This window comes from Pantherophis guttatus, chromosome 4, assembly GCF_059756535.1.
Source record: "Pantherophis guttatus breed Tessera chromosome 4, ASM5975653v1, whole genome shotgun sequence".
NCBI lineage: Eukaryota > Metazoa > Chordata > Lepidosauria > Squamata > Colubridae > Pantherophis > Pantherophis guttatus.
In genome coordinates this window covers 141,258,064-141,282,919 of record NC_142066.1, presented here as the reverse complement: position 1 = coordinate 141,282,919, position 24,856 = coordinate 141,258,064, and the positions used below count along the sequence as shown (strand labels likewise).

Below are 24,856 nucleotides of genomic sequence, written 5' to 3'. Positions count from 1 at the left end.
GGGCTAATCGGATTTACCTTTTTATGGTTTCACATTGTTTATTGTTTTATTGTTTCAACTTCCATTCTTCTATCCGCCTGGGCGCTGCCCTTCCCTAACTGAGGAAGCACTAAGGAAATGTGTGGCATTTCTCTCCGCAGAGCCCACCAGGAGTGCGAGTGTGTCTGGGGGTGGGGGGGGGAGAGAGAAATGTGCGCGGTGTCGCTTTGCCTTATCCTTGCTGTTTATGCTGACACAAACAGATTTACACGCGCGCACCCTCCACAGTGATCCGCCACCTCAGTTGCCATCGCGGGCGATATTCGTGTTTATTTGAAGGAACAGGAGGGAAGCAGCCACGAAGTGGGCTTGCGGAGGGAAGTGCTCAGTGGCGACCATCGGAGGAGGGTCCGTGAGCAGAACACGCCCGATCCCCGCGGGCCATAAGGCGCCGCCGGTGAGTTAGGAGGCGGAGGAGAGACTAAGGGAACAAACCTGAGGCAGGTGTGAGGTGCTGGAAAACTGCCAACGTACAAGGTGTAGGCGGCGGTTCCTCCCTCAGAGTACAAAGCTTCTGCCCCGGGGGTTTGGTGGGAAGAGGGGTGTTGAAGAAAACTACGAGCGAGCAATTGGCGAGGCTGCGAAGAGGCTGTGCGCTTTCAGGGTCGGGGTCAAAGCTGGAGGCGTAACCTAGGGGCGGATACCGCTGAACTGGGCTTGACAAGGAAAAAGTGGAAGGAGGACAAAGCGCAACAGCGCACAAGCTTGAGGCCAGGATGTTAATGCCCGCGATCGTCGAGATCGCTGTGGGGCGCACTGAGCTCTGAGTGGCTGGCAGGAGGCAGCGCATCCGTTGGTGAGAGCCAGACGGGCGCCAAAGATCTATAGGATGGCGAGAGTCTTTAAGATGCTGCACTAGAGCCGATCTTGCACACTCTTAACTACGGAGGGAGCGGGGCTAAGGGAAAAGAGACGCTCAGCCCCTTCAGGTAACGGGGCCGTTTTGACACCTTTGGAGAGCCGCGCGGAGATTGAGAGCTCGGATGAACCCCATAGCTGGCCCGGACTTTTTTTCTATTTGTACTGAGTAGCCATCTTACACCTGGAGGGGAAAGGAGATGACCCGCCGAAGGGCCACAAGGATGCCCTGAAATACCCGCGTGGGGTGATCGGCTGGCAGAGTAGATGGGCGTTTTGGGTTGACAGCAGTCAGCCAAGGCGAGATCTGGGAGCGGGTTACCCGCGTCTTCAGACGGGCGCTTCTAGCAGTGTCAGCCTCACTTCGCTTACCTGCTGCGCGAAGACCCCCTGCTTCTTCGGAGGCGGTCAAATAGCGGAGCAGGAGAAGGCGGCTCCTCATCGCCGGCGTACTCTTGCCCGCCTCCTCTTGCTTCGGCTTCGTGCGTCCGTCGGTCCCTCCCTCTCTGTCTCCAAGCCTCTCCACCCCTTTCTCCTTTTCCACCCATTCACCCTTAGAGTAGATTTCGGGGCTTTGGTGAATGTGGATTCTTGTTTCGGGGGGGGGGAAACGGACGGACGTGGGGGCGGAGAAGGGGTGGGGACTCGGGGCTTTGGAAATAGCGTCGGGTCCTCTCTTATTGCCACTGATTTGGGCTTCTTCTCCTTAGGCTGGAGGAAGGAGCTGCTTGGCACTTCTGCCAGCGTTCCCACCGCCGCTGCCAGCCGCTTGGATCAGCGCAGGCAGAGGCGGCGTCCCATTGCCGAGGGGCTTTGGGATTGCAAGCCCCCGCCGCGTTTGCAGGGCGCACGAGGCGTCAGGTCAGTCGCGAGCGAGCAAGCGAACGCGCGCCGGGTCTGGGCACTGGGCAAGTCTCGAGCTCCCCCGAGGGCAGATCCGTCTCCTTTCGAGGAGATCGCCAGGGTGGAAGGTCTTGCGCCCCTCCTTCCGCGTCTGGCGAGACGATCGGGAGGTGAAGAGGGCAAGAGGGAGGGGAGGAGAAGTTGGGGGGAAAGTCGCCTCTTGCCTTACCAACTGCTTTCTATTCCTCCTCAGTGCTAAAGGCAGACCCCCTGCTGACCCTTTCGCTGGGAGAGTTGAGCAACCGGCTTAGGAGAAGAAAGCGGCGAAGATTTCCGCGCGCTTCGTCCATCTGTGCCGCGGGTGTGACTTCCTCGTTAGTTTTTCCTCTGTTGGCTTTTTTCCCCCCATCCCATGTTAACCTCTATTTGAACATGGCAAGGACAGTATCTTCTGGAAATGGATTCAGTGTGGGAAAAAGCACAGGAAACCAGAGCTAAATGACAGGATGCGGGAGACTTAAGAAGATAGTCGAGAGAGAAAAAGGGAGAGAGAGAGAGAGAGAGAGAGGAGAGAGAGAGCGCCTTCTGCAATCGACAAGACTTCTGGTGCTACTACTACAATTGTTGTTCGGCTGAATCAGTTTTCTGTCTCTTTTTAACTGCCCGTGCTGAAGGAGGATTTAAGATCTGAGCGGAATTGTGTGGAGAGATTGGATAATCTTATTCCCTTTCTTCAGACCTCCTATATCCGAAGCAGAAGATGGCCTGGGTTCTACTTTTGCACTGTGCAGCCCTCATATTCACCCTTGGCAGAGCTTTGAAGAGTGGTAAGTGACTCAAGATCACTTTCAGGTGCATCCAGATTGCACTCTGCAAGTTGGAAGCCCCTTTGCCTGAGATGATGATGATAAGCCAACCATGAAACAGGTTTTAACTGTATTGGCTAGAAGGAAAGGTTGATGGATAACATGCTGGGTATTCATCTAGAATTACACCTAATCAACACACTTAGTCTGTCAGCCCTTCCTTTTTGGCTCCATACTCTAATGCAATATGTAACACTGGGCTTACGGCTTTCCATAATAGCCAATCATTTTAATGTTTCCTTCCCTTGGCAGTTGCACAAGATTGTCCAGAAAAATTAAACAGATGAGTATTTCAAATACCCAAGTATTGTTCACTACTGAGGAAATGAAAGCTAAGGGCGATAGGCATATATAGCTATATCTTTGCTAACTATGCAGGTAAAATTTTCCTCGTTTATACTTATAAAATGAAAAAAGGCTTGAATTTACAGACTGCTTGTCTCAATGCAAGGAATATAAAGCATTCTTCTTCGCAGGCAACAATTCTAAGAAAGAATTCCCTCAAATTGTCTTTGTAACTGGCCTTGGGGCAACTGGCCTTGAAGGGGCAGCTTCAAAACAACATGGGTTTCTGGCACAATGGTGGTCAGGCATCTGGAATATCTCATTATATTATGCATTCTTTAAAATGTTCTTACTTTAGCAGTGTCTGGCATTTAACCTGCATGCATGGAGTGGGGAAATACCTGGGTTTTTCCTCTCAGAACCAAGTCTGAGCAGTTATTAGCTAATTACTAAATATTAACTTCTTGCTTGACTAGGATTTCAATCAAAGTAATTAAATGAAGGGACATCCTCCTCTGTACTTCGGGTGGTATATTGTTTTAATAAGCGACTGCGTGTAGTGTGTGTGTCTTACAGGAACAGTTTTAAATCACATGTTATGAAGGAAATTAATCTTTTTCCAATATGAGCAAGTTGGCTAATTTGGTCAAAACTCAACAAGTTCTCTTGTCTGCTTCTTCAGTAACATTACAGTAGGTTCTGGAAATCAGTGGTGCTTTGGAATTAGATCTTCTCTTTCAGTTGTCAAGTCTTTCTTTTGGGGGATTACACATTCAGGCTTTGCATTTTCAGTTATACATGAATAGTACCGAATTTAACTGGGAGGTATAAATCAGAAGAGGCTCATTGAAAGCCTGGTGGAGTGAGATGTACTAAATGCCTTTGTGCCATCAACTAATATTCTTTGAAGAGCCCGATCTAGGAAGAAACTACAATGCTACCATTGAGTCTGAATAATTGTGGACAAAATATTTTTAGCCCCACTGAAGTCATCGCAGTTCCTTGGATCTGCAACAATTCAACAGACCTACAAATGCCAGATCTTCCTCTGTCCAGTTCAAGTGTCTGCAAAATTAATTCATTAACCCTATTTAGAGCTAATGGTCCAAAGTCATTAGAAACTGCTTCTCTTAATCAAGTAAGAGAGATTTCACAGAGCCAGAGAGTCTTAACAGCCCACATTATCTTATTATATTATCACTTTCCCAGGAGATAGCGATTAAAGTGTTATTGGTGGTGAGTCCACTAAATGTTTCCTGGAGTGACTCTGTCAAGTGATTCACTGGTTTATTTCAACCATTTCACATATTCCAGATTATGCCATGTTGTTTGCATAGTATTAGAGAAGACTTAGTGAAGCGGGATGGTTTTCTTCCCAAGTCTGCTACAGATGGCAAATCATGCCAGATTGTCTTTCCTGCCACATGCAAGAGGTTTGCACAGGAATATCATTGGCTGCTCACTTTGAACTCCTAAGGACAACATCTTTTGTTCTCAGGGAAGACACATATATGCAAACTGCCAAAGCAGGGAGAAATAGGAACATACAACCAACTCAAAAATCATAATTCGTTGAAGGAAATAAACCATCTCATTCTCTTCTAATTTTTGGCAGATGTTTCCTATAATTGCTGTGGTTGGTGAATTTTATGTACTCTTTCTTTCAAACTGACTAAATTCTGCACACCAATAATTTCACATTAAGAACTATTGATAACCAGATTTCTCTTAGAAGCAAGATTCCAACCTGTGTATGCCATTCCTGGGGAAATGTTATGCATTGCAAGCTACACATGCTTGGTTCGGTGATGTTAATGGAATATCAGTATCATTGCACTTAGGTTAGCGGTCCATAATTTTTAAAACTAAGCAGTGCAGACTCACAAGTAGCAGTGGCATTATTGACACTGGAGGTTCATGAGTTGTCTTTTCTTCCATCTTTATAATTCTATAAACTGTAGTTAATCTTAACATGAGTCAGACCACTTTTACTCAAGAACAACACATGAGATTCGAAAGACTGGGGAAGGCAAGAATTTTGTAATTGGAACTAAAGTTTGTTTTGTTTTCCTTTCCTTTCTGCTTTGCTAACCCTTATCTGCTCCCCAAGCAGCATAGGTGGGGGAAAACTTCCGTAATGGAGCTAAGTAAACCTTTGCTGCTTTAACAATGTGCTTTGTTGCTGGGTAGTCTGGATCTCTGGAGCACAGATAACTTCAAATTGCTTAGATTTAGTATCTGATAAACCAGAAAGAGAGGGATGTTGTAAACAAGCCAGATTGTCTAATGACAAAGAACAGGCTCATTTTCAGAAAGCTAACAGTAAGGGGGCGGGGGTGGGGGAGCAGCAGGCACTGTGTTAGCTTCAAGTTGCTCCCTGTGTAAAATTTAATATTTAATAGCATTGTAACTACATCATCTATAATTAACTACTTACTATATACTACTATAGTATACTACTATGAGTACTGTTAGTATTTTCTGTTGTGTAGTCATTAGGTAACAAAACCTTAATTTGGGTAAAAGATATTAGGTAAAGTTACCTGGTTCGTATGTATTTTTAAAAATGATCCCAAAGAAGATGAAGGTGATTCCACTATTTATTTTGTTTACAGAGAGAGAAAATTCTATAAACAACCTAATAAACAGTTGTGCAAGCTATGGGAAAGGAAATATATTAGCTTGAGTTGACCTGAATTGAAGTACTGAACGGCCTATTATTTATAAGATGGGTCGATCAAATGATGTGATTTCAATATAATACATGTATGTTTGTGTGTTTTAATTGCAGATCGATGTGGTGAAAACATAAAAATTTTAGAGCCTGGATATCTCACCTCTCCTGGCTATCCTAATAGTTATCACCCAAGTCAAAAATGTGAATGGTTGATTCAAGCTCCTCAACCACACCAGAGGATTATGATCAACTTCAACCCACACTTTGATTTAGAGGACAGAGAATGCAAGTAAGTGAAATTGATCTGTAAGGGAAACCACAGCACCATCTAGTGGACAAAAGTCATTCACGATGTCTTCTTCAAGGGGTGGGGAGTTGAAACAGCTGATAAGTGTGAAATTATGTGTGCAAAATTCATTTCTTTGTGATGTGACTTCAGATTGGACCATGTGTAAAAGCAAGTACATATTTCATAGTAGACACTGTCATAGTTATAATCTTAGAATCCATCTGCTTATTTTGTTGGGAACTTGGACCAATTAGCAGTTATTTCTTCTGAAACTTGCAGGAGGAAAAAGGCAATTGTTTCTTTTTTTTTAAAAAAAAGTTATAATTATGAAAAGAAAAACACAATCATGCTTTTTTAAAAAAGTAAGCTCACCTTATTGACTAATTGTAGTTCATTTTTTGTTCGTTTGATGGCAGTGATCATATTTATAACAAAGTGGAACAAGCCTTGGGTATACATGTCTGTATCGCTGTACACATATTTTAGAGATTTCCCTTATTATGATTAGAACATATTGGTGTACTGTCAAGAGAAGTATATTGATTAACAGAAATGATTTTTCAAAACGAATTGCTGAGTTAGCTGAGAATTTTACAATTGTACTGATAAGTATATAGTTTATAGAATGTAATGTACAAAATGCTTTATAGCGCTAACATCTAATGAAAAGTTAGATGTGGTTAAAGTGTTTTCACTGGTTAGGTCGCTCTTTATTACGGAAGCTCACTAGGTGGCTTTTGGCTAGTATTTCAGTTTTCTTGTGAAAGAAATTAAAATAATCACAGACTTGCACCTTAGAGAAACAGCACAATGTAAATGTAATAATAAATACATCAAGTGATCTCATGCTAAAGTAGCATTCATTCTGAGATCAGTATGAAATAATTTATTTAAGCAGTACTCTCATAACATTGACTGAAAGTAACGAGTTACTCTTTATTTTCAGTACTCCGTGTAAAAATGTACTCCATCAGAGAGTACTTGAGAACTAATTTGCCCTCTGAGTTTATATGTAAAAGATGGGCACCATTAGCTTCCAGATGTTGTTGAATGTTCCCAGCAGTCCTAACCCACATAGTCAGTTTAAGTAGGTGAGCAGAAATCGGAAGTTCATAGGTTGCTCATAAAGGTTTTGTTATATAGGATGCGTAATGTGACTTCTATATGGTGGTATAGTGGTGGCGCAGTGGTTAGAATGCAGTAGTGCAGACTAACTATGCATTCCACTGCCAGGAGTTCGATCCTGACTGGCTCAAGGTTGACTCAGCCTTCCATCCGTCTAAAATTAGTAAAAATGAGGACCCAGATGGTTACTCTTAGAGAGGGCTTTAAAGCACCGTAAAATGGCATATAAATCTAAATGCAATTGCAATGCAATGTGTGAATAGGCTCAAGTTCTTCCTGTGATATAGAATGTCATCCAATTGAGGTTATGAGTCTCTGTAATCTTTAAAAGACTCTATGGCATAAATTAATAATACTTCCATTGTTACAAATGGGATAAAAGATAATTATTTGTCATAAGCGAAACTCTTATCTTGTTTCTGACTGGGGACTATTTTTGTTGCTTTTGTTACAAAATCGGAGAACCAGATTTGAAAACTTATCATTACTGGATAAAGCGGTTAAATAAGGAAATGTTTAGCCTTAATTATCCTACCATTAATAGACCCATCTTTAGACAAAGTGAGACTATGGCCTTGAACAGTAAATGTTGTGTATTCTGAAGGGACACACAACATGATTGCCTTGTATTTTTAGCACAGGGAAGGAAAGAGATACCCTTTCTTCTATTGACCAATGGTTGGTTTTGTGAGCTTTTTTATAATTCACTCTACTATACATGGGGCCACCCTTGACTTGGAAGATACAACTTATCCAGAATGCAGTTCCATGACACATTGCAATGTGCTCTGCATGTGACACTTATGCTCTGCAATCTGTACCAGTTATCAGAAAGTTGCCAGGTGAAATTCAAGATACTGGTTGTCATCTATAAATCATTCACACGGCTCATGAACTCATTATCTACACAACTACTCTTCTTTTCTCCAATTGTCTTTGTCCTGTAAGATGAGATGGGATGGGCATGTCCCACATCCCTTCCATTAAAGAAGGATTGTGGGTTCCCAGAGGTGTGCCTTCTCTGTTGCCACTCCTGGCTTCTGGAATACCATTCTTCATAAGATAGATCATAGAATGATAGGACTGGAAAGAGTCTCAGAGGCATTCATGTCCAACCCCCTGCTCAAGGCAGGAAACCTTATTCTCTGCAGGTCAAATAGTTGTCTAGTCTATTTTTTAAAATCTCCAGTGATGCAGCACCCACAACTCCAGGAAGCAAGCTATTCCATTGATTAATTGTTCTCTCTGTTGGTAAAAATTCTCCTTAGTTCTAGGTTGCATCTCTCTTTTTTGTCCTGCTTTTTGTCCTGCCCTCTGGTGCTTTGGAGAACAAATCAATCTGCTGTTCTCCATGACAGCCCCTCAAGTACTGGAAGGCAGCTATCATGGTACCCCTAACTATACCTACTTCCCTTAACTGTTCATCATATGGTTTAATCTCCAGATTCCTTATCATCTTTGTTGCTCTTCATTGTACATTTTCTATGGTCTCAGGCCTTTTTTTGTATCGTGATGACCAGAACTGGATGCAGTATTCTGTGTGTGGCCTCATTAGTGGGATATAAAATTATATTATCACTTTTTGTGATCTAGATGCTATCCTTTTTTTCATACAGTCTAGGAGTGCATTGGGTTTTTTGGCAGCTGCAGCAAACTACTGGCTCATCCTTACGAAGACGTTGAACCAAGTGCTACCTAATCTATAACTGGGCATTTGGTTTTACTGTCCAAGAATGACTTGAAAACCTGGCTTTTTAAACAGAACACGAGCCAAGAAGTTTTGTGATCCTGCCAAGTGATGACTGATGAAGGTTGTTGATGGCCAAACTGATGTTTTATGTACTTCCTCATAGCATCATTTCATTTTTATAGCTTCTGCATTCTGATTGTATGTTTCTAAATAGTTTTTATCATAAGGCACCTTGAGTCTTTCTGATTTGGTGGCATTTTAAGTGTAATAAATAAAGAAAAACTTGTGTGGGAGGCATAATCTATATAGGTTGCCTCGGGAAGCAAGGGCCTAACTCATGAACAGACTGTTTCTTCTGACAAGGTAAGTGATTGAATGATTAGTGAGCAGGCACTGTAAAATAAAGCTACTTGGGTAGGGTATTTGGCAGGTGGAAGAGAAAACACCTTGATGATCTACATCTGATGAAAGAGAGCTTGAATCTGCCATAGAAGTAGCCACTGATATGTGACCACATGTGGAACCAAAATTTCCATTGTAAGTCATTGCGGTCATACGTCAACTCTCCACAAGACTGGAGTTGATTTTAATAACATTTTTACATCAATCAGAAGTTGTGTCACCATGGTCATTAAGCTAATCATGCAGTCATTAAGTGAATACAGCTTCCCCAGTGAATCCAACAAAAAAGTCGCAAATTGTGATCATGTAATCGCTGAGACCAATCATACATGTAAACCAGTTGAGAGTATCCAAACTGCGGTCACATGGCAGAAAGCTGTGTTGCAATGGTCATAAATGTGAATTTAAGTCGTAAGTGGCTTTTTTGAAGGTTGACGTAATTTCAAACCGTTGTTAAAATGAACGGTTATAAGTGGAAAACTACTTGTGTGGATCAATGGAGTCACAGTTGCTAAATGTGACCATTGAGATTTTAGAATGAGCTTTTTAAATAAATTTTTAAAACTCCTGTTCTCTGGGCATGTCTTTTTCCTGCAATTCAAAGAAGAAATTTACATTGTTGTAATATAAATAATTTAGTATTTATTTAGAAAAGCTGCTGGATGGCAATGTAATGGTATAGTAATTGAGATGTTATATTATAGCACCACATGACCATCTTGTAGTGGTAAAAAGTTAACAAACTTGGCTTGGTGTAGGTGTATTGCACCCATGGGCATAATGCATTTCTTCTTTTCTGCAGAATATTTGCTCCCTTTAGTGCATACTTTGAAACCTAATTAGTGTCATTTTTTTTTACCCCACTCTAATTGGGCAGTTTTGTTGTCAGGCAAAGGTAGGTAATTTTACAGCCAAAAGCTTTGTAGGCAGACCTATTTAAATCGGCCTTTCATTGTACAACTTAAATGCTTCCTGTGTTATTTTGTGTTCCATTTTAAATACTGACCCTTTGACTTTCACATTACGACAATTAAATTCAAATGAAAAGATATGTGTCAAAGGAGCAAATCTGTCAAAAAAAAATCATCTTCACAGGAAATTTTAAAAACTCTGTTTAAACCATAAAGAACCTCACACTTTTCAAAAATTGCTGCTATTATTATTATTATTATTATTATTATTATTATTATTATTATTATTATTATTATTATTATTATTATTATTATTGCCAGATTCTAGGTGGTGAAACGCTATATTAGTGCATTTGTCAAAAAGACTTGGGATTTTTAGCACTAAGCAACCTATTATATTGGAGTTCTAGGTTTTGGTTTATTATCACAGCTGTATAGATAAAAGATATAATATTGCAATCAAAGCAGTTGATGTTTTAGCTTCAAAAACCCCTACACATGAATGAATATATATATATATATATATATATATATATATATATATATATATATATATATATATATATATATATATATATATATATATATATATATATATATATATATACATATACACATACACATACACATACACATACACATACATACATACATACATACATACATACATATATACATGTTTTTCTTTCTTTTTCGTAGGTTTTATGTCTAGGTAGAACCTGGCTAAAGAGAAATATATATATACATATATATAGAGAGAGAGAGGTAACCTCAAACCAGAGATAACAAATTACTGCTTTTGATGAAAGAAGTACAAATAAGAGTTCGTGTTTATTGCTACATCTTAATTGCATCTGCCCCTTAATAACAGTTATGGAGACATTGGAAGGTGGTGGTAATTGTCACATTGAAGCTGTCTGAAGAACAGCTACAGCCCTGCCTGGCTCTGAGCAAACAAATTCAGGGGCCTACCCAACTGAGACTAAACAATTCTTTTGTTTTTATTTCAGTCTGGCTTCAGTAACAATCAGGGTGCTGCTTTTGCTGCTTCTGTTGTCTCCTTAATCATCTCACTTTAATGCAAATCTGTTTTCTTCCCTTTTAAGCCGCTTTCCTGTCTCCAGGAATTTGTATGTGAATTTCTTTCCATTTCACTAGCCTCTGTTCCTTGTCTGGGCCCAGCAGGCCTTTTGCAAGCCTCTCTTTGTGCTTATCTTTTTTCTTGCTTCTTATCCTTCTCCGCCCAGAGACGCCTAATCCCTAATAGGCTGCAGTCCTTCCCTCAGTTAGTATCCTCTACATCTTCACTTTTTCACCTTTTATTTCTCAGTGATGTCCTGATTTATACAACTGGACTTGCCCCATACTTGCAAAGGGTCATTCACCAAGAGATTGGTCTCCTTACAGTACAAGCAGTTAATTGAGAAGTTACAGGTTACAGGACCACACAGTTTTTCTGGAAAAGGAAAGGGGAAGAAACCTCTGTTATTTGTAAAGCTATGCAGCATTCTAAAGGTACAAAAGGGGGAGAAAAGCTTTGAAGCTGCTCCAATATCTTGTGAATTTCCAAAATGCAAGCTCTTATTTCTCCAAATGATCCATTTTCCTTTGAATTTTTAATTACAAATGCGGAGGACAGCTGGTTAAATTGCTCCCCCAAACATTTAAACTCAAACACCTTACCTTCATCTTGCAATCCTTATTATGTTTGAGGACTCAGAAAAAGGGAATTTATGATCTGGATCCAAAGTTCTGACATCAGCCCTCTCCTTGTTCATGTGACTTACTTCAGCACTTGGCAGCATGGCCATATTGACAGGCGTTTGCATGATCCCACAGTCACATAACCCCATTCTTACGATGGTTTTGCCAAAAAAACCAGCCCTTATTTCTGGTTTTTGGCAGTGCTCAACCATAGCCAACAACGGGTTCACTTAATGTCCATGGCATTATTTAACAAGCATGCACTTATGACTACATCACTCATTTAATGACTGCCACAAAAAAACGTTAAAGTGGGTCAGTCATGTGACCTACCAATTTTGCAACTACTACATCTGTAATGATCAAACTCCATTATGGTCATAACCTGAGGACTACCTGAATAGGCAGTGAGTGCATACAGTTTTTAGAATAATGATAGAGGTATCCTCAGAAAGATTTTTAAACGTCAAAATGTTGACCATGACTACACAATCAAAGCACCATCGCTGCCAATATCTTGAACTTTTTTTGTAATCGATAAGAGAGAGAGAGAGAGAGAGAGAGAGAACAGTAGAAATCAGATTGAGATTATACTTGAGATGTTTTAACATTACATTTTCATAACTACATTCCAATTTTGTTTCTTTGCTCTTCCTTAGATATTCTTTGGATAGAGTGTAATTTTAAAGACCTTGTGAAAGTTCCTATCATGCCATTTTTATGCAGAAAACTATGTTTATAATTGCCTTTGGGAGTAGAAAGCTATTGCTGTGTTTTATAGAAAATCTGCATAGTGTAATGGTTCAGGTGATGAATTCAAATCAGGGAGCTCCACTTCAAATCTGCCATCAATCATGGAAGCTTCCAAGATAACTTTCAACCAGTTGCCCTTTCTCAGCCCAACTTATCTCACAGGGATTGTTGTTGTGGGGTAAAAGGAAACTATAAATCAAGGAAAGAAGAACTGTTGGAAATAAGAAGAAAATTATTGCAGGAATGTTCTAAAAATTGTTCTAATCCACAGACTTGTGAAGCAAACTCCACACCTTAAAAATATAAATTTATAAATATAAATATAATACTGCATACAGTATTATAATGCTGTATTATTATTTTAAACAATGCACATTAATGTTTCAATTCAGTCATGTATATTTGTAATATATTTATGTTCACATTTGAAATTTGGTCTTAAGACAAGATGGTATAATATATAATATTTTTGTATTGATTCATTGCACTTTATTACCGTTGTTTATGAAGAACAAGAGCAAATGTATGTAGTTACAATCAATAGAAGAAAATATTTTCAGTGCTTATGTTTTCATGTTTGTGCCTTTTGCAAATATTTTGGGGGTACAGTTCTGTAACTTATAGGATTTGTTTTCTCTGATACATTAGCTATCTATATTCTTTTAAAACTTTATTCTTTAAAACTTTTTGTCTGAATAGTAAACAAGAATGTCATTGATTCACAGGCCTTTGGATTTATGGAAGTTTTCCGGTTTCCCAGCAATGCAAACTATCAGCATGATAATTTATAATGGCTTGTGACAAATGCTGCTGAGCTTAGAGGTGTGTGGTTACATTCAGATCAAATGTCATCAACTAGGGAGCAATAAAAATTTCACAGACACTAGGTTAAAAACATTAAGAAAATGGATGTGAAGTTTCAGACAACAAAGTTTTACAAAGTAGAATGGGATCACTAGTGGAAGTCAAACAGTGGGGTTTTTGCAAACAAACTATTCCTCCTGTTCCACTGTTAACACTATTGTTTTATAGGTAAAAATTATTAGTATTGAGATGGTTTAATTGACCGTAGTTTAGATACTCAAAAAAACAGCTCCTTTGTTTGACAGTTCCTAGATTTGCATGCCATATTGCCAGATAAGTTCATACAGAAAATTCATTTGGGTTTTGAAAATATTGAAAGTGTAACAGGAAGGGCTCAGCAGTTAATTGTTCCTTAAATTGGTTTTAACAAGGATAAGTTACATAGCTGAGATTAAAGCTATACAAGGATTGTAATCAATTATTATAGTTCTTTAAAAAAGAGCTATTATAAAATATGCCTGTTTATATATACATAAGTATATGGGTCAAAAATTTAAAGCAGATGCTGCAGTTAGAATTCTGAACCGGAAATCCACTCAATATCATTTACTGTTGGGCAGGAGTATGGATAACATAATTTTGCCATAAATCAGTCTGGAAAAAAAATTCTAGAACTCATAAAACAAGGTGGGATTTCAGACATAATGGAATCAGACGAAATATTATAAAGGTTGACACGGATAGCTGTGATGAACCAATAAACCTTTTCAGATTTACACTCTAACCAGACTGAAAATGAATTCCAACACTTGTTTATTCTTTTTTCAGCTTCCATTATAAATCACCTAATTATTCAGCCAGAATACTAAAAACTTCCCAAACAATTCTGTAATATGCAGTTGAAACATTGACTGATGAAGGCTAATCTGTATTGTTGATGTTTGCCAAGTTAAGATATAAGGATGTACATGCTTTTTTCTGTCTGCTGTTTTCCCTGGAGTAATTCTGAGGCCAAAATAGTTGTGGAATCAGAGCCAAAAGTGGATGGCTCTCTATATTACCTCTTTCTAAAAACTTATTTTCTGATCTAAAACTCTTATTCTTTGTTCTTTACTCATTCTCTTTCTTGCTCATATAGCAGCTATCAAACAAGGGACAGGTCATTCTTGTCAGAAATCCGAACAGCTTGGTCGGAGGATGTTTTTAAATTAGACATTGGCCACAAGAAAATATGATGAAAGCAACATGTTTCCTAGAATTATAAGTTCATCTTCAACAAGAACAGTATCACATATTTCCTTCTAGAGGACATTTTTACCATATTAAAACAGGGCTGGTCTGACATGTTACCCAGGGAGAGAGCATGAATAACAGATCAGTTTGAATTCCTTCATCTCTCATTTTACAAATTGAATCTGGGCTGTACATTTAGCTATATTCAACACATAGTTGGAATGAGCCCAACTCATCAGGCAATCTGTATAGTGCTGTCTAGTTGCCCTGTCCTTGCCATTTATTTACCACTACTCCAATTTATATGTAGTACACAAAATGTAATTAATGCCAGTCAACTTGATTTTTTTAAAAATAGGTCTTGTCAAACAAACCTGATTTCATGTTGTGATGAAATTAAAGTTTGGCTGATGATAGTAACAGAGTTGATATAATGTCTTTTGACGTGTCCATATGATATATAACAGCTGGTTAAACAACCATACTCAGTGTGTGTTCATTAATCAACCTGTTGGGCGGTCTCAAATTGGATGCTACAGGTCTCTTTTGTAGGGGTGTTTGATCCAATAATTTTATATACAATCTTCATATGAATGTGAAGAAGGGTTGCTTATCATATTTGCAAAAAACACAAAGCTAGGAGGCATAAACAATATTATAGAAAACAGATTTAAGATACAGTAAAATTCTGTCAAGTGGGAATCATATTTAAAATTATTTATAAGAAGTAAAACAGACATACTGTAAGCCTTTAGCACAAAGAGAGAAGATTGAGGTAAGGCATAGTTTGGAAGATATACTGTATTTAGGGCAGGGAATGTTCTAGATGTTTTGGAAAAGTAGCTAAAGATGGAATTCCTGAGAATTGGTCCAACACAACTGGCAGCATCAGAGTGAGGAAGACTTCCTTTATGGATAATAAATTCCATGTGACCCAATTTTGAGGGAGATGCTAAAAAAATTAGTGTAAATTTCAACTGAATTAACAAAACCATGATGTCCACATCAAAGGAAATAATAGTTTCACTGTATTTTGCACCAGCCAAACTAACTTTTATACTGCATGTTCTGGACATTTAATTTAAAGAAATGACAATCCGAACTGCACCCAAAGAAGAGGCCTCAGGATGGTTAGGCTGAGAAGTCTAATTTTTAAAAGATTGTCATGTAGAGGTAGTATAGAATTGTTTACTGCTATTCCTATCGTAGATGAGACTGGATGGGAATAACAGCCAACATTTTGTCATGCAAGGACTTATCTCTTTTTTCCAGATTTTTATCTCATGAGGTATTTAGGATAATTTGAGATTCTAGTGGATCATTATAAAGAGTATAAACATATTTGCCCTTGTTCCAGAGGATTCAGTTTGTCTTTTATAGACAAGTGTTTGTAAAGATATTTTAATTTTGGCGTGATTGTCTATGCCTCTGAGATTGAAAAGAACTGGTAATTGTATTGTACAAGTAATCCTCAATTTATTAGCACAATTGGGAGTGGAAAATTCATTATTAAGCATTAAGTAAGCACCATGTAATCACATTTGATTTAACCTTGGAACATAGAATAACAGAGTTGGAAGAGACTTTGGAGATCTTTTAGTACAACTGCTTGAGTAGGAGACCCTATACTATTGGACAAATTGTTGTCCAATCTCTTCTTGAAAACATCCAATGATGGAGCACACATAATTTCTGGAGACAAGCTGTTCTGTTGATTCTTCTCACTGCCAGGAAATGTATCCTTAATTCTAATTGGATCTCTCTTTAATAATCTTCCACCCATTATTTTTTGTCCTGAATTCAGATGCTTTGAAGAATAGTTGATCTTTCCTTGTAACAGTCCATCAAATAATGGAAGACTGTTATCATGTTACCCTAGTCCTTCTCTTCATTAGAACAGACATACTTAGTTCCTGTAACCTTTTGCCATGCCGTTTAATCTCCAACTCTTTATCGTCTTTGTTGCTCTTCTCTGCCCTCTCAACATCTTTTTTATATCATGGTTATCAGAACCAGACTATATCCCAAGTGTGGTGTTACCATTGTGATCAAGTGATCTTGATATTATTCTTCGGTTGATGCTGTCTAGGTTTGTATTGGCTTTTTTGGCATCTGCAACTCACTGCTGACTCATACTTAAGTGTTGGTTCACTAGGACACTTAGATCCCTCTCAGTCACTACTGTTGAGCCAGGTACCACCTATTCTGTACCTGTGCATTTGGTGTTACTTGCCTAAATGTAAGATTTAACTTTTCTCACTGCTGAATTGCCTTTTTGTTGGATAAGGCCTAGTATTCAAGTCTATTAAGGTTCTTTTGAAGAGTCTTTCTTCTAAATTGTTGGCTTCTTGTCTCCCCTGTCCCTTCCCCCAAGCTTGGTGTCATCTGCATATTTGATACTTCTCTTCAGTCCCTTTAGCTAAATCATTTATGAAGATGTTGAAGATATTGGGCCTAAGACAAATCCACTGCATGCTTGCTCCCTTTAGATGTAGTTCATTGAGTGCAGTTGATCTATCGGTTGTGGTATTGTCTATAAGTAAACTATGTCCACAATATTTTCCTGATCCACAATTTAGTTATTTTGACAAAGAAAGCAATAAAGGTTTACTTGACATAATATGTTATTAACAAACCCATGTTGGCTTCTAGAAATAGCTTTGCTTGTATCTAGTTGCTGGCAAATCCATTGCTTGATTATCTTTTCCAGAGTTTTTCCAGACTGATAGGTCTGTAGTTTCCTGGATCCATTTTTCCCCCTTTAATTGGATATTGGAACCGCTTTAACTCTTTTCCAGTCCTCTAGTAGTTCCCCAGTGTTTTAGGAGCTTTGAAAGATTTTGTTCAGTGACTCTTAAATGTAAGAGTTACTTTTTGCCCCATTCGTTAATCAAGACATCATATATCTGCAACTTGCAATATTCCCTACTGGCTTCCCCATTGACTTTGCTTAGTGGAAGCCAGCTGGGAAAGTCGCAAATGGCAATCATGTGGCTGCAAGATACTACAACAGTGATAAGTGTGTGGATCAGTCATAAATCCCTTTTTTTAGCATTGTTGTAACTTTGAATGGTCACTAAACAAACATTGTAAATTGAGGATTATCTGTATGCCTGGTTCTTGCTTTGAATAAACATTATTTTGTTACATATTCAAACACTGGAGTACAATGAAAAGTCTCTATTGTCAAATTATTTAAATAATGTTTTGCTAAGTACTCATACATAGCCTGAGCAATTGAAGAAGGAGTTAGACAATTGCCAAATATCGACAATTAAAGTCTTCTTCCCATGAAGACACTTATTTCATGTATTAAAAAATGCAACAACTAAGAAACATTTCAATAGAGCAGAAGTAATACTACAGAAACAAAGTTTAATAATACCCAAACTACTTCCGTTGGTATTTATGCATAGTTCCATTGATTATGGTAGATCTAAATTCAAATATATTGAAGAATTGTACTGTTAAAGTGTCTCCAGTTAACAGAGTTGGGAAACTTTGGTGCAGGTGGTCCTCAACATATGACCACAATTGGGACCAGAAATTCTGTTGTTAAGCAAAGTTGTTAAGTGAGTCATGCCTGATTTGACAACCTTTTTCCCATGTCTCTTCAATGAATTACTCTGTTAAGTGAATCGCGTGACCCTTAAGCAAATCTGGATTCCCCCTTTACTTGTTGGAAGCTGGCTGGGGAGATCATGAGTGGCAATCACATGATCATAGGATGCTGCAATGTCATAAAGCATGCCATTTCCAAAGCATCTGAATGTTGTTCACGTAACCCTGTGGATACTGCAATGGCTGCACATGTGAGAACCGGTTGTAAGTCACTTTTTTCAGTGTTACTCAGAGGTGGTATTCTTTTTGTTGGTATTCAGCAGGTTCTGACCTGTTCTGGAGAACCGGTAGCAGACATTTAGAGTAGTTCAGAGAACCGATAAATACTACCTCTGACTGGCCCTGCTCCCATCTATTCTCTGCCTCCCAAGTCCCAGCTGATCAGGAGGAAATAGGGATTTTGCAGTATCCTTCCCCTGCCACACCCACCAAGCCACGCCCACCGAGCCTTGCCACGCCCACCAAGCCACACCCACAAACCAGTAGTAAAAAAATTTGAAGCCCACCACTTGGCTACTGTAACCTTGTTCACTAAATGAATGGTTTTGAGACCCACCTGTTCTAAATTAGCATAGAGAGAAACATTTAAAATCAAAGTTTTGAAGTTTATAATATGGACTATATAAAACAGGGGTGTCAAACTCACATTGTCATCTCGTGACGTATCGCAATTTTTTCCCCTTCTTTAAAACGGGCGGCCATGGCCAGCACATGATGCATCCAGTCCGCAGGCCACGAGTTTGACACACCTGATATAAAACCTTGAGAACAAGAATTCAAAGAGCAGAACAAAAGGTTATAATGCTTCCCAAACCGAAAATCTAGTAATTAGACTTTTTCTTCTCCCATAATTACACTTTTTGGTGTTGATTTAATTTAAACAAGCTTTTCTTCCATGTGCTGGAAAAATATCTGCTTGTAACTTGTTGCAGTCTGTGCCTGTTAGTGATTATAATGCATTACATTGGTTAAAAAAATACAATGAATTTGTTTGTAGATTGTTAATATTCACTAAATGTTTTGTTAAATTCTCTTTAATTTTAGGTTCCTCTGTGTAAGTTTAAGGTAATAAGCACATAGACTTACAGAGTGAACATTGTCCATACACACACAATATAACTATTTCTATAGAAGTTCCAGGGATAAATCTAGTAATTAAGCCATAATAGTCATCTTAAGCTGATAATTAGGTTTAAAAAAGAACACAAGACAGGATTAGTGTTCAGATCATGTTCCAAATACTTCTTAATTGTCTGTTTGTAATCAATCCTGATTACAGGAGGCTGTGATTTGGCAAACAAAAAGAATTTCAAAAGCTTTTTCTATATTATTTTTCTATTTAGTTGGCTTGATTGTAATATTTAGCTTGGATTCCAGGGGCATACTATCAAACAAATTTGGCTTACCATCTCTGGGAATTTTTCAAAAGAACACTAGAAGTCTGCCTAAAGCTCGTAATTTTAAGTTTTTAATACAATATTCCTCAGAGCTTGCTGAAATGAGTAAGCTGCATTCCTATAGAATCGTACAAAGAACGCTGAAAATTGAAGTAGATCTTTGTGTTTTCTGCTCCCTGTGGCCTTCTAGGTTCATGACTTATTCATTGCCTGGTCTTTACTGTATTCTTAGTATTTATGAGTTCTTAAAGTTAAATAACAAAATAAGTATTCAGGAAGAAATACCAGGTTTCCTAACATGGGAAATAAATATTTGCAACTTTTAAAGAGACCGATAGTCTTTTCTTCAATTAGAAGCAGCAGCCATATCCATGGTAAATTTCCCCAGGGTACCACATGCATTGAGGTCATAACTCATTGACTGAATTCACATATCATACTTGGGGAACATGAAACAGCTTAGCACAGTGGGAGAAAGCACCTATTACATGAATGGGAGGCTGCATATAGTGAGTCTCTTCCGATCCCAATAAATAATATTAGTTAAGTCTGAAGGATGGATGTCCAGGTAGTCCACAGTGTGAAATATTCAAGAATGTCTCTATGAGAGATATAACTGATCCCGTTCAAACAGAATTAGCATTTACAACACCAATCAGAAAGGTTAAATCCATAAATGTGTATGGATACTGGGACTACAACAAGGCAGGCATGCTAAAGGTGTAACATATACACATTTAGATTGAAGCATATTTATCCAACATCAGATATTAATATCTTGGCATCTGTAGTTGCAATGTGCATGATAACATAATAGCTTATATTCAGTGTGTGTTTTGTCCCATTTTACAACCTTTCTTGCTGCAGTTATTAAGTGAATTACTGCAGTTGTTAAGTTAGTATAGTTCTGTGATGGCGAACCTATGGCACGCATGCCACAGGTGGCACACAGAGCCATATCTGTGGGCACGTGAGCGTTGCCCTAGCTCAGCTCCAGCGTACGCCAGCCAGCTGATTTTCGGGCCTTTCGGGCCCACTGGAAATCGGGAAATGGGCCGTTTCTGGCCTCCAGGGTGGTGGGGAAGACGATTTTCTCCCTCCCCAGGGTCCTAGAAAGCCTCTGGAGCCTGGGGAGGGCAAAAAACAGGCCTACTGGGCCCACCGTGTCATCACATGCCAAAAGCGGGGGTCGCGTGTGCATGCATGGGGGCGGGGCACATTGAATTATGGATATGGGCATGCGTGCACTCGACCCCCCCATGCTCCCCCCCCCCCACTTTTGGCATGCGATGGCAAAAAGGTTAGTCATCACTGGTATAGTTATTAAGTGAATCTGGCTTCTCAAACTACTAACTTTGCTTGACAGGAGGTCGTGATCACATAACGTCGGGATACAACAACTGTCATAAATATATGCCAATTGTCAAGCATCCAAATTTGATCATCTGACCATGGGAATGTTGCAACGGTCATAAGTGTGGAAAAATAGCCATTTTTTTTCAGCAACATTATAACTTTAACTGTCACTAAACAAATGGTTGTAAATTGATGACTACTTATATATGGTTTGGCTATTCATTTAGCAATATATACAGCACAAAATGTCTTTGTTCATCAGGCATATCGTCCAAATTACAGAGTGGTTTGTTTGTTTGTTTTTTGCGATTCTCATACAGCCCTTGGGATCTTTATCATCATCCTACAAACTTTTATTCATTTCTATATTCATATCTGGGCTCAAATCCAGAATGTCTTTACATATATTTATAACAGACATTGTAGGTTGTTCTGTTACAAAACAAGATGCCAAATGCATTAAGTAAATGCATATTTTCATGTCTCAAAGTCTTTTTGAAAACTAACATTCAAAAATAAAAGTCTTACATTGTATTATATGAACAGCTGCAGTTTGGGTTATATATACATAGACTTCAAAAAGAGATAGCACTCAATTGACTAATATAGGATTTAGGCCAAATGGTAACTTAGAAGCTTGATGATTGGGGTTGTTAACTTTAGGAAATATGTGGACATAATAAATACATAATATAAGAGCAAATTTTTATCAAGCCAAATATCATCATGAGAGCTAGAGTTATAAAATTTTCTGTTGTTGTTATATCTGTAGAAATGGCTATTGCTGGGGGAAAAATACAACTTTGAACTAAATAGCACCCTAAAATATGTTTTAGGCAGAATAGTGCAAGCTAATTAAAGATATTTTAGGATGCACTTCAGAGCACATTTATCTAGAAGCAATTCTTACCTAACTCAACCAGGACAATAACTGAGTTATTTAATGCAGTGAGCTTTGCCTTGTCAATAGTTTAAATTTGCGTAAATTTACATATGAATAGGAACATATTTAGTGGTGAAGAAAGTATACTTTCTGTGTTTTTAAATTATGCTTGCCCTTGTCACAACAGACAGCATTTTAGAAAAAGTATTCTTTCCAACTGAAAACCATTTCTAAGAAGCTGCTTGCTTCATATGTTTTTTGTGAGTATTTATTTACATTTGTTTTATGTTGGAAAAATAAGAGCATACCCATCTTAAATTAAAACAGGCCATTGGTCTATTTTTGTGGTAATTCAGGTCTTTAGACTGGAATCCAATGAGAAGGGTTGGGTTAAAGTGGTGATGTAGGATTGGAAAAATGCAAGAATCCTTTCTTAATCATGATGTTGGTCTAACTAATCGTGGTTAACTTCTTTAATCTAATTCTGCTCATTTCAACTCAGTAACCCTTTTTGTGTTAAGAAAATATTATAACTCCTCTGTTACTGTGACATTTGCATAACAGTAGCTGGGATAGAGATGTTAAATCTGGTTGCTGTGCGTACATGCTGATGCTTTAACTTTGTAAACAATAGTAAATTTTTTACGAAGTATATGTCACCAGTGAGACCTCACCGCAGAAGGCAATTGGCAACTGCCTTTTTGACATGGAGAGACAAGCAGCAGGAGAATTGGGTGCTGCAGTAATCAGAAAACTAGACTGAACTCTTGCAAAATTTCTGGTTTCAGGCAAAATGACAAACTGGCTACTTTATTCAATTTCAGTCCCTGATGTATTTCGAATGCCAAATGTGACTCTAGGTTGGTGCCTTGGTATGTTGGACCCCAATTAAAATTTAGAAATTTAGGAAGGCCCTTCATTTATGGTTTATATTATGTTGTGGGCTGCGGTAGGCAAGAACAGACACCATAGATACAACAGCATTTATTGACCTAACTGGAACAACTGCTGAACAACAGGCAAATTCCTGTAATTTATACTCTGGGCCCACAGAGCCTCAACCAATCATAATACTTTAAAAAGCCCACCCAAATATGAATGTTCTAAGTTCCCTTCCAAAACAGTTGAAGTTAACAGTTAGAGTCATCTAAAGGTTAGTTTCACTTTAGCAGGGCGTAACTATATATATTCAATACATAATATCCCTCCCCCTTATGATAGTTCTCACCTTCAGTCTATTCAATATTCAATAATAGTCTTTAAGGTAGGCTGGGAGCCCACGGATCCTGGTCGACTGCTGTAATGGAGAGTCCTGTTTAAGTGGAGCATTGTCCATCTCCACTTAGACGGAATCTTGATGGCCATTTTGGTCGCCAGTCAGTGGCGGCGGCTCCATAGCCCATGGTACCTCCGTTTCTCTGGAGGCAGCCACGGGTTGTGTAGGCAAACTTGGAGGAAAACAGTTTTCTAGTGGGTATGATAAATCCTTGGGATCCTTAACCGGCACTGGCCTGGCCTGATGATGCCATAACTTATCAATGTGGTGTCTGTACGATTATCCCCCAGAGTAACCTCGTATGACAATGAACCCATTACTGCTTGGTTACCCTGGCTGCCACCCAAGGTGCCTCACTCCCATACTTCCTGGCCCAAACCAATTCATCTAGCTGTAGGTTCCCGGGGGGGGAGGAGTTGGCTGAACCATCTCCACTGCTATTCTGTCTGGTTGGTCGAGCTTCATTATGAGCCGGCGGCCCCACCTCAGCTCCGCTGGGCTGCAACCTGTTGCTATACTGGGTGTTGTGTGTTGACACAGGAGGAGGTTCGCCAGGCAGTGATTCCAGACCCCGTTCATCATCCACTTGAATGCCTCCTTTTTGGTCCTGACCATTTGTTCAGCCTGACCATTGGTCACAAGGTGGAATGAAGTGGATGTTAATCATGTTGGCATTGAAGAATGACTGAAACTCTGCTGCCATGTGTGGCAAACAGCCGGCACAACTCTCAGATGACCCTGGTCATTGCCATCGATGAGACAATACCACTTCCAACCACTTGGAATAACTGTTCACTACTATCAGGATCATCTGCCCCTGGAAGGGGCCAGCAAAGTCAATGCACATGCGAGACCATGGGACATGCGTGGTCTCCCAGTGGTGCACTGGTGCTTGTGGTATCTCCAGTTGGGTTTCTTGGCAGACCTGGCAACTCCTTACTTGCTTTTATATGTCTTTGTCTAGGCCTGGCCACCACAAGTAGCTCCTGGCTAGAACCTTCATCCAAACAATTCCTGGGTGCCCTTTGTGTAGGGAATCCAGCACCTTGGATCAAAGACTGGGTGGAATGATGACACTGCTGCCCCACAACACACATCTTGGCTGACAGTTCATTTTTTTGAGAAGCGCAGCATTGAAACTCAGAGCCTGGCCAGGCCTCTGGCCATCCCCTTAACACCCAGTTGAGAACATGGCTAAGTGTTCTGCCCATGGTGGTTTGAGCTACAACGTCCCCTGCATGTAGGGGTGCATCAGGCAGATCCTGGATCACCAGAATACCACAAGCTGGGGCCATATCTGGTTCAATCTGTGGTAGAGGCAGTCAGCTGAGAGCGTCAGTATGGCTCATTTCCTTGCCCAGCTTGTGGACTAGCCAGTACGAGTATATGGCCATGAAAATGAACCATCATAGCATTTGCGGCAACAGGAACTGCGGTATCTGTTTGTCAGCTGTGAAGAGACCAAGCAGAGGTTAATGGGCTGTAAAGATGGTGACGGTTCATCCATATAAAAAGTCATGAAACTTCTTAATGCCAGCCACTATGGCGAGAGCTTCCTTGTCTATCTGGGCATAGTTCCTTTCAACTGGTGATAACGTTCAGAATAGTATGTGATGGGGGCCTCTCTACCATCTGGCATCCTGTGGCTTAGTACTACTCCAATGCTGTATGGTGAAGCATTACAGGCTAGTATTACTGGTAGGGTTTCATTGAAATGAGCTAGAAATGGAGTCCGAGGATAGCAATGATTTTACAGCTTTGAACGCTTTGTCTTGAGTGCTAGACCAGACCCAGGGTGCTTGTTTGTCTAGTAGGCAGTGTAATGGGCAGCCTTATGTGGTAAG

General features: G+C 39.4%; 1 protein-coding gene across 9 annotated transcripts in view; it reads left to right on the top strand.

The window, feature by feature from the left end:
- Positions 1 to 671: 671 nt before the first annotated feature.
- The window catches only part of NRP1 (neuropilin 1), a 163,303-nt gene continuing 139,118 nt past the window's right edge, over positions 672 to 24,856 (top strand). For 6 of the 9 annotated variants that reach the window (XM_087893009.1, XM_087893008.1, XM_087893006.1 and 3 more), the window contains exons 1-3: positions 1,249 to 1,758; positions 1,994 to 2,567; positions 5,683 to 5,857. In XM_087893009.1, the coding sequence (XP_087749135.1) occupies positions 2,501 to 2,567; positions 5,683 to 5,857 (242 nt within the window). In that variant the 5' untranslated portion in view covers positions 1,249 to 1,758; positions 1,994 to 2,500. Of the gene's footprint in view, positions 969 to 1,248; positions 1,759 to 1,993; positions 2,568 to 5,682; positions 5,858 to 24,856 lie in introns of those variants that run through there. The other 3 variants (XM_087893002.1, XM_087893007.1, XM_087893003.1) reach the window with 3 other exon arrangements.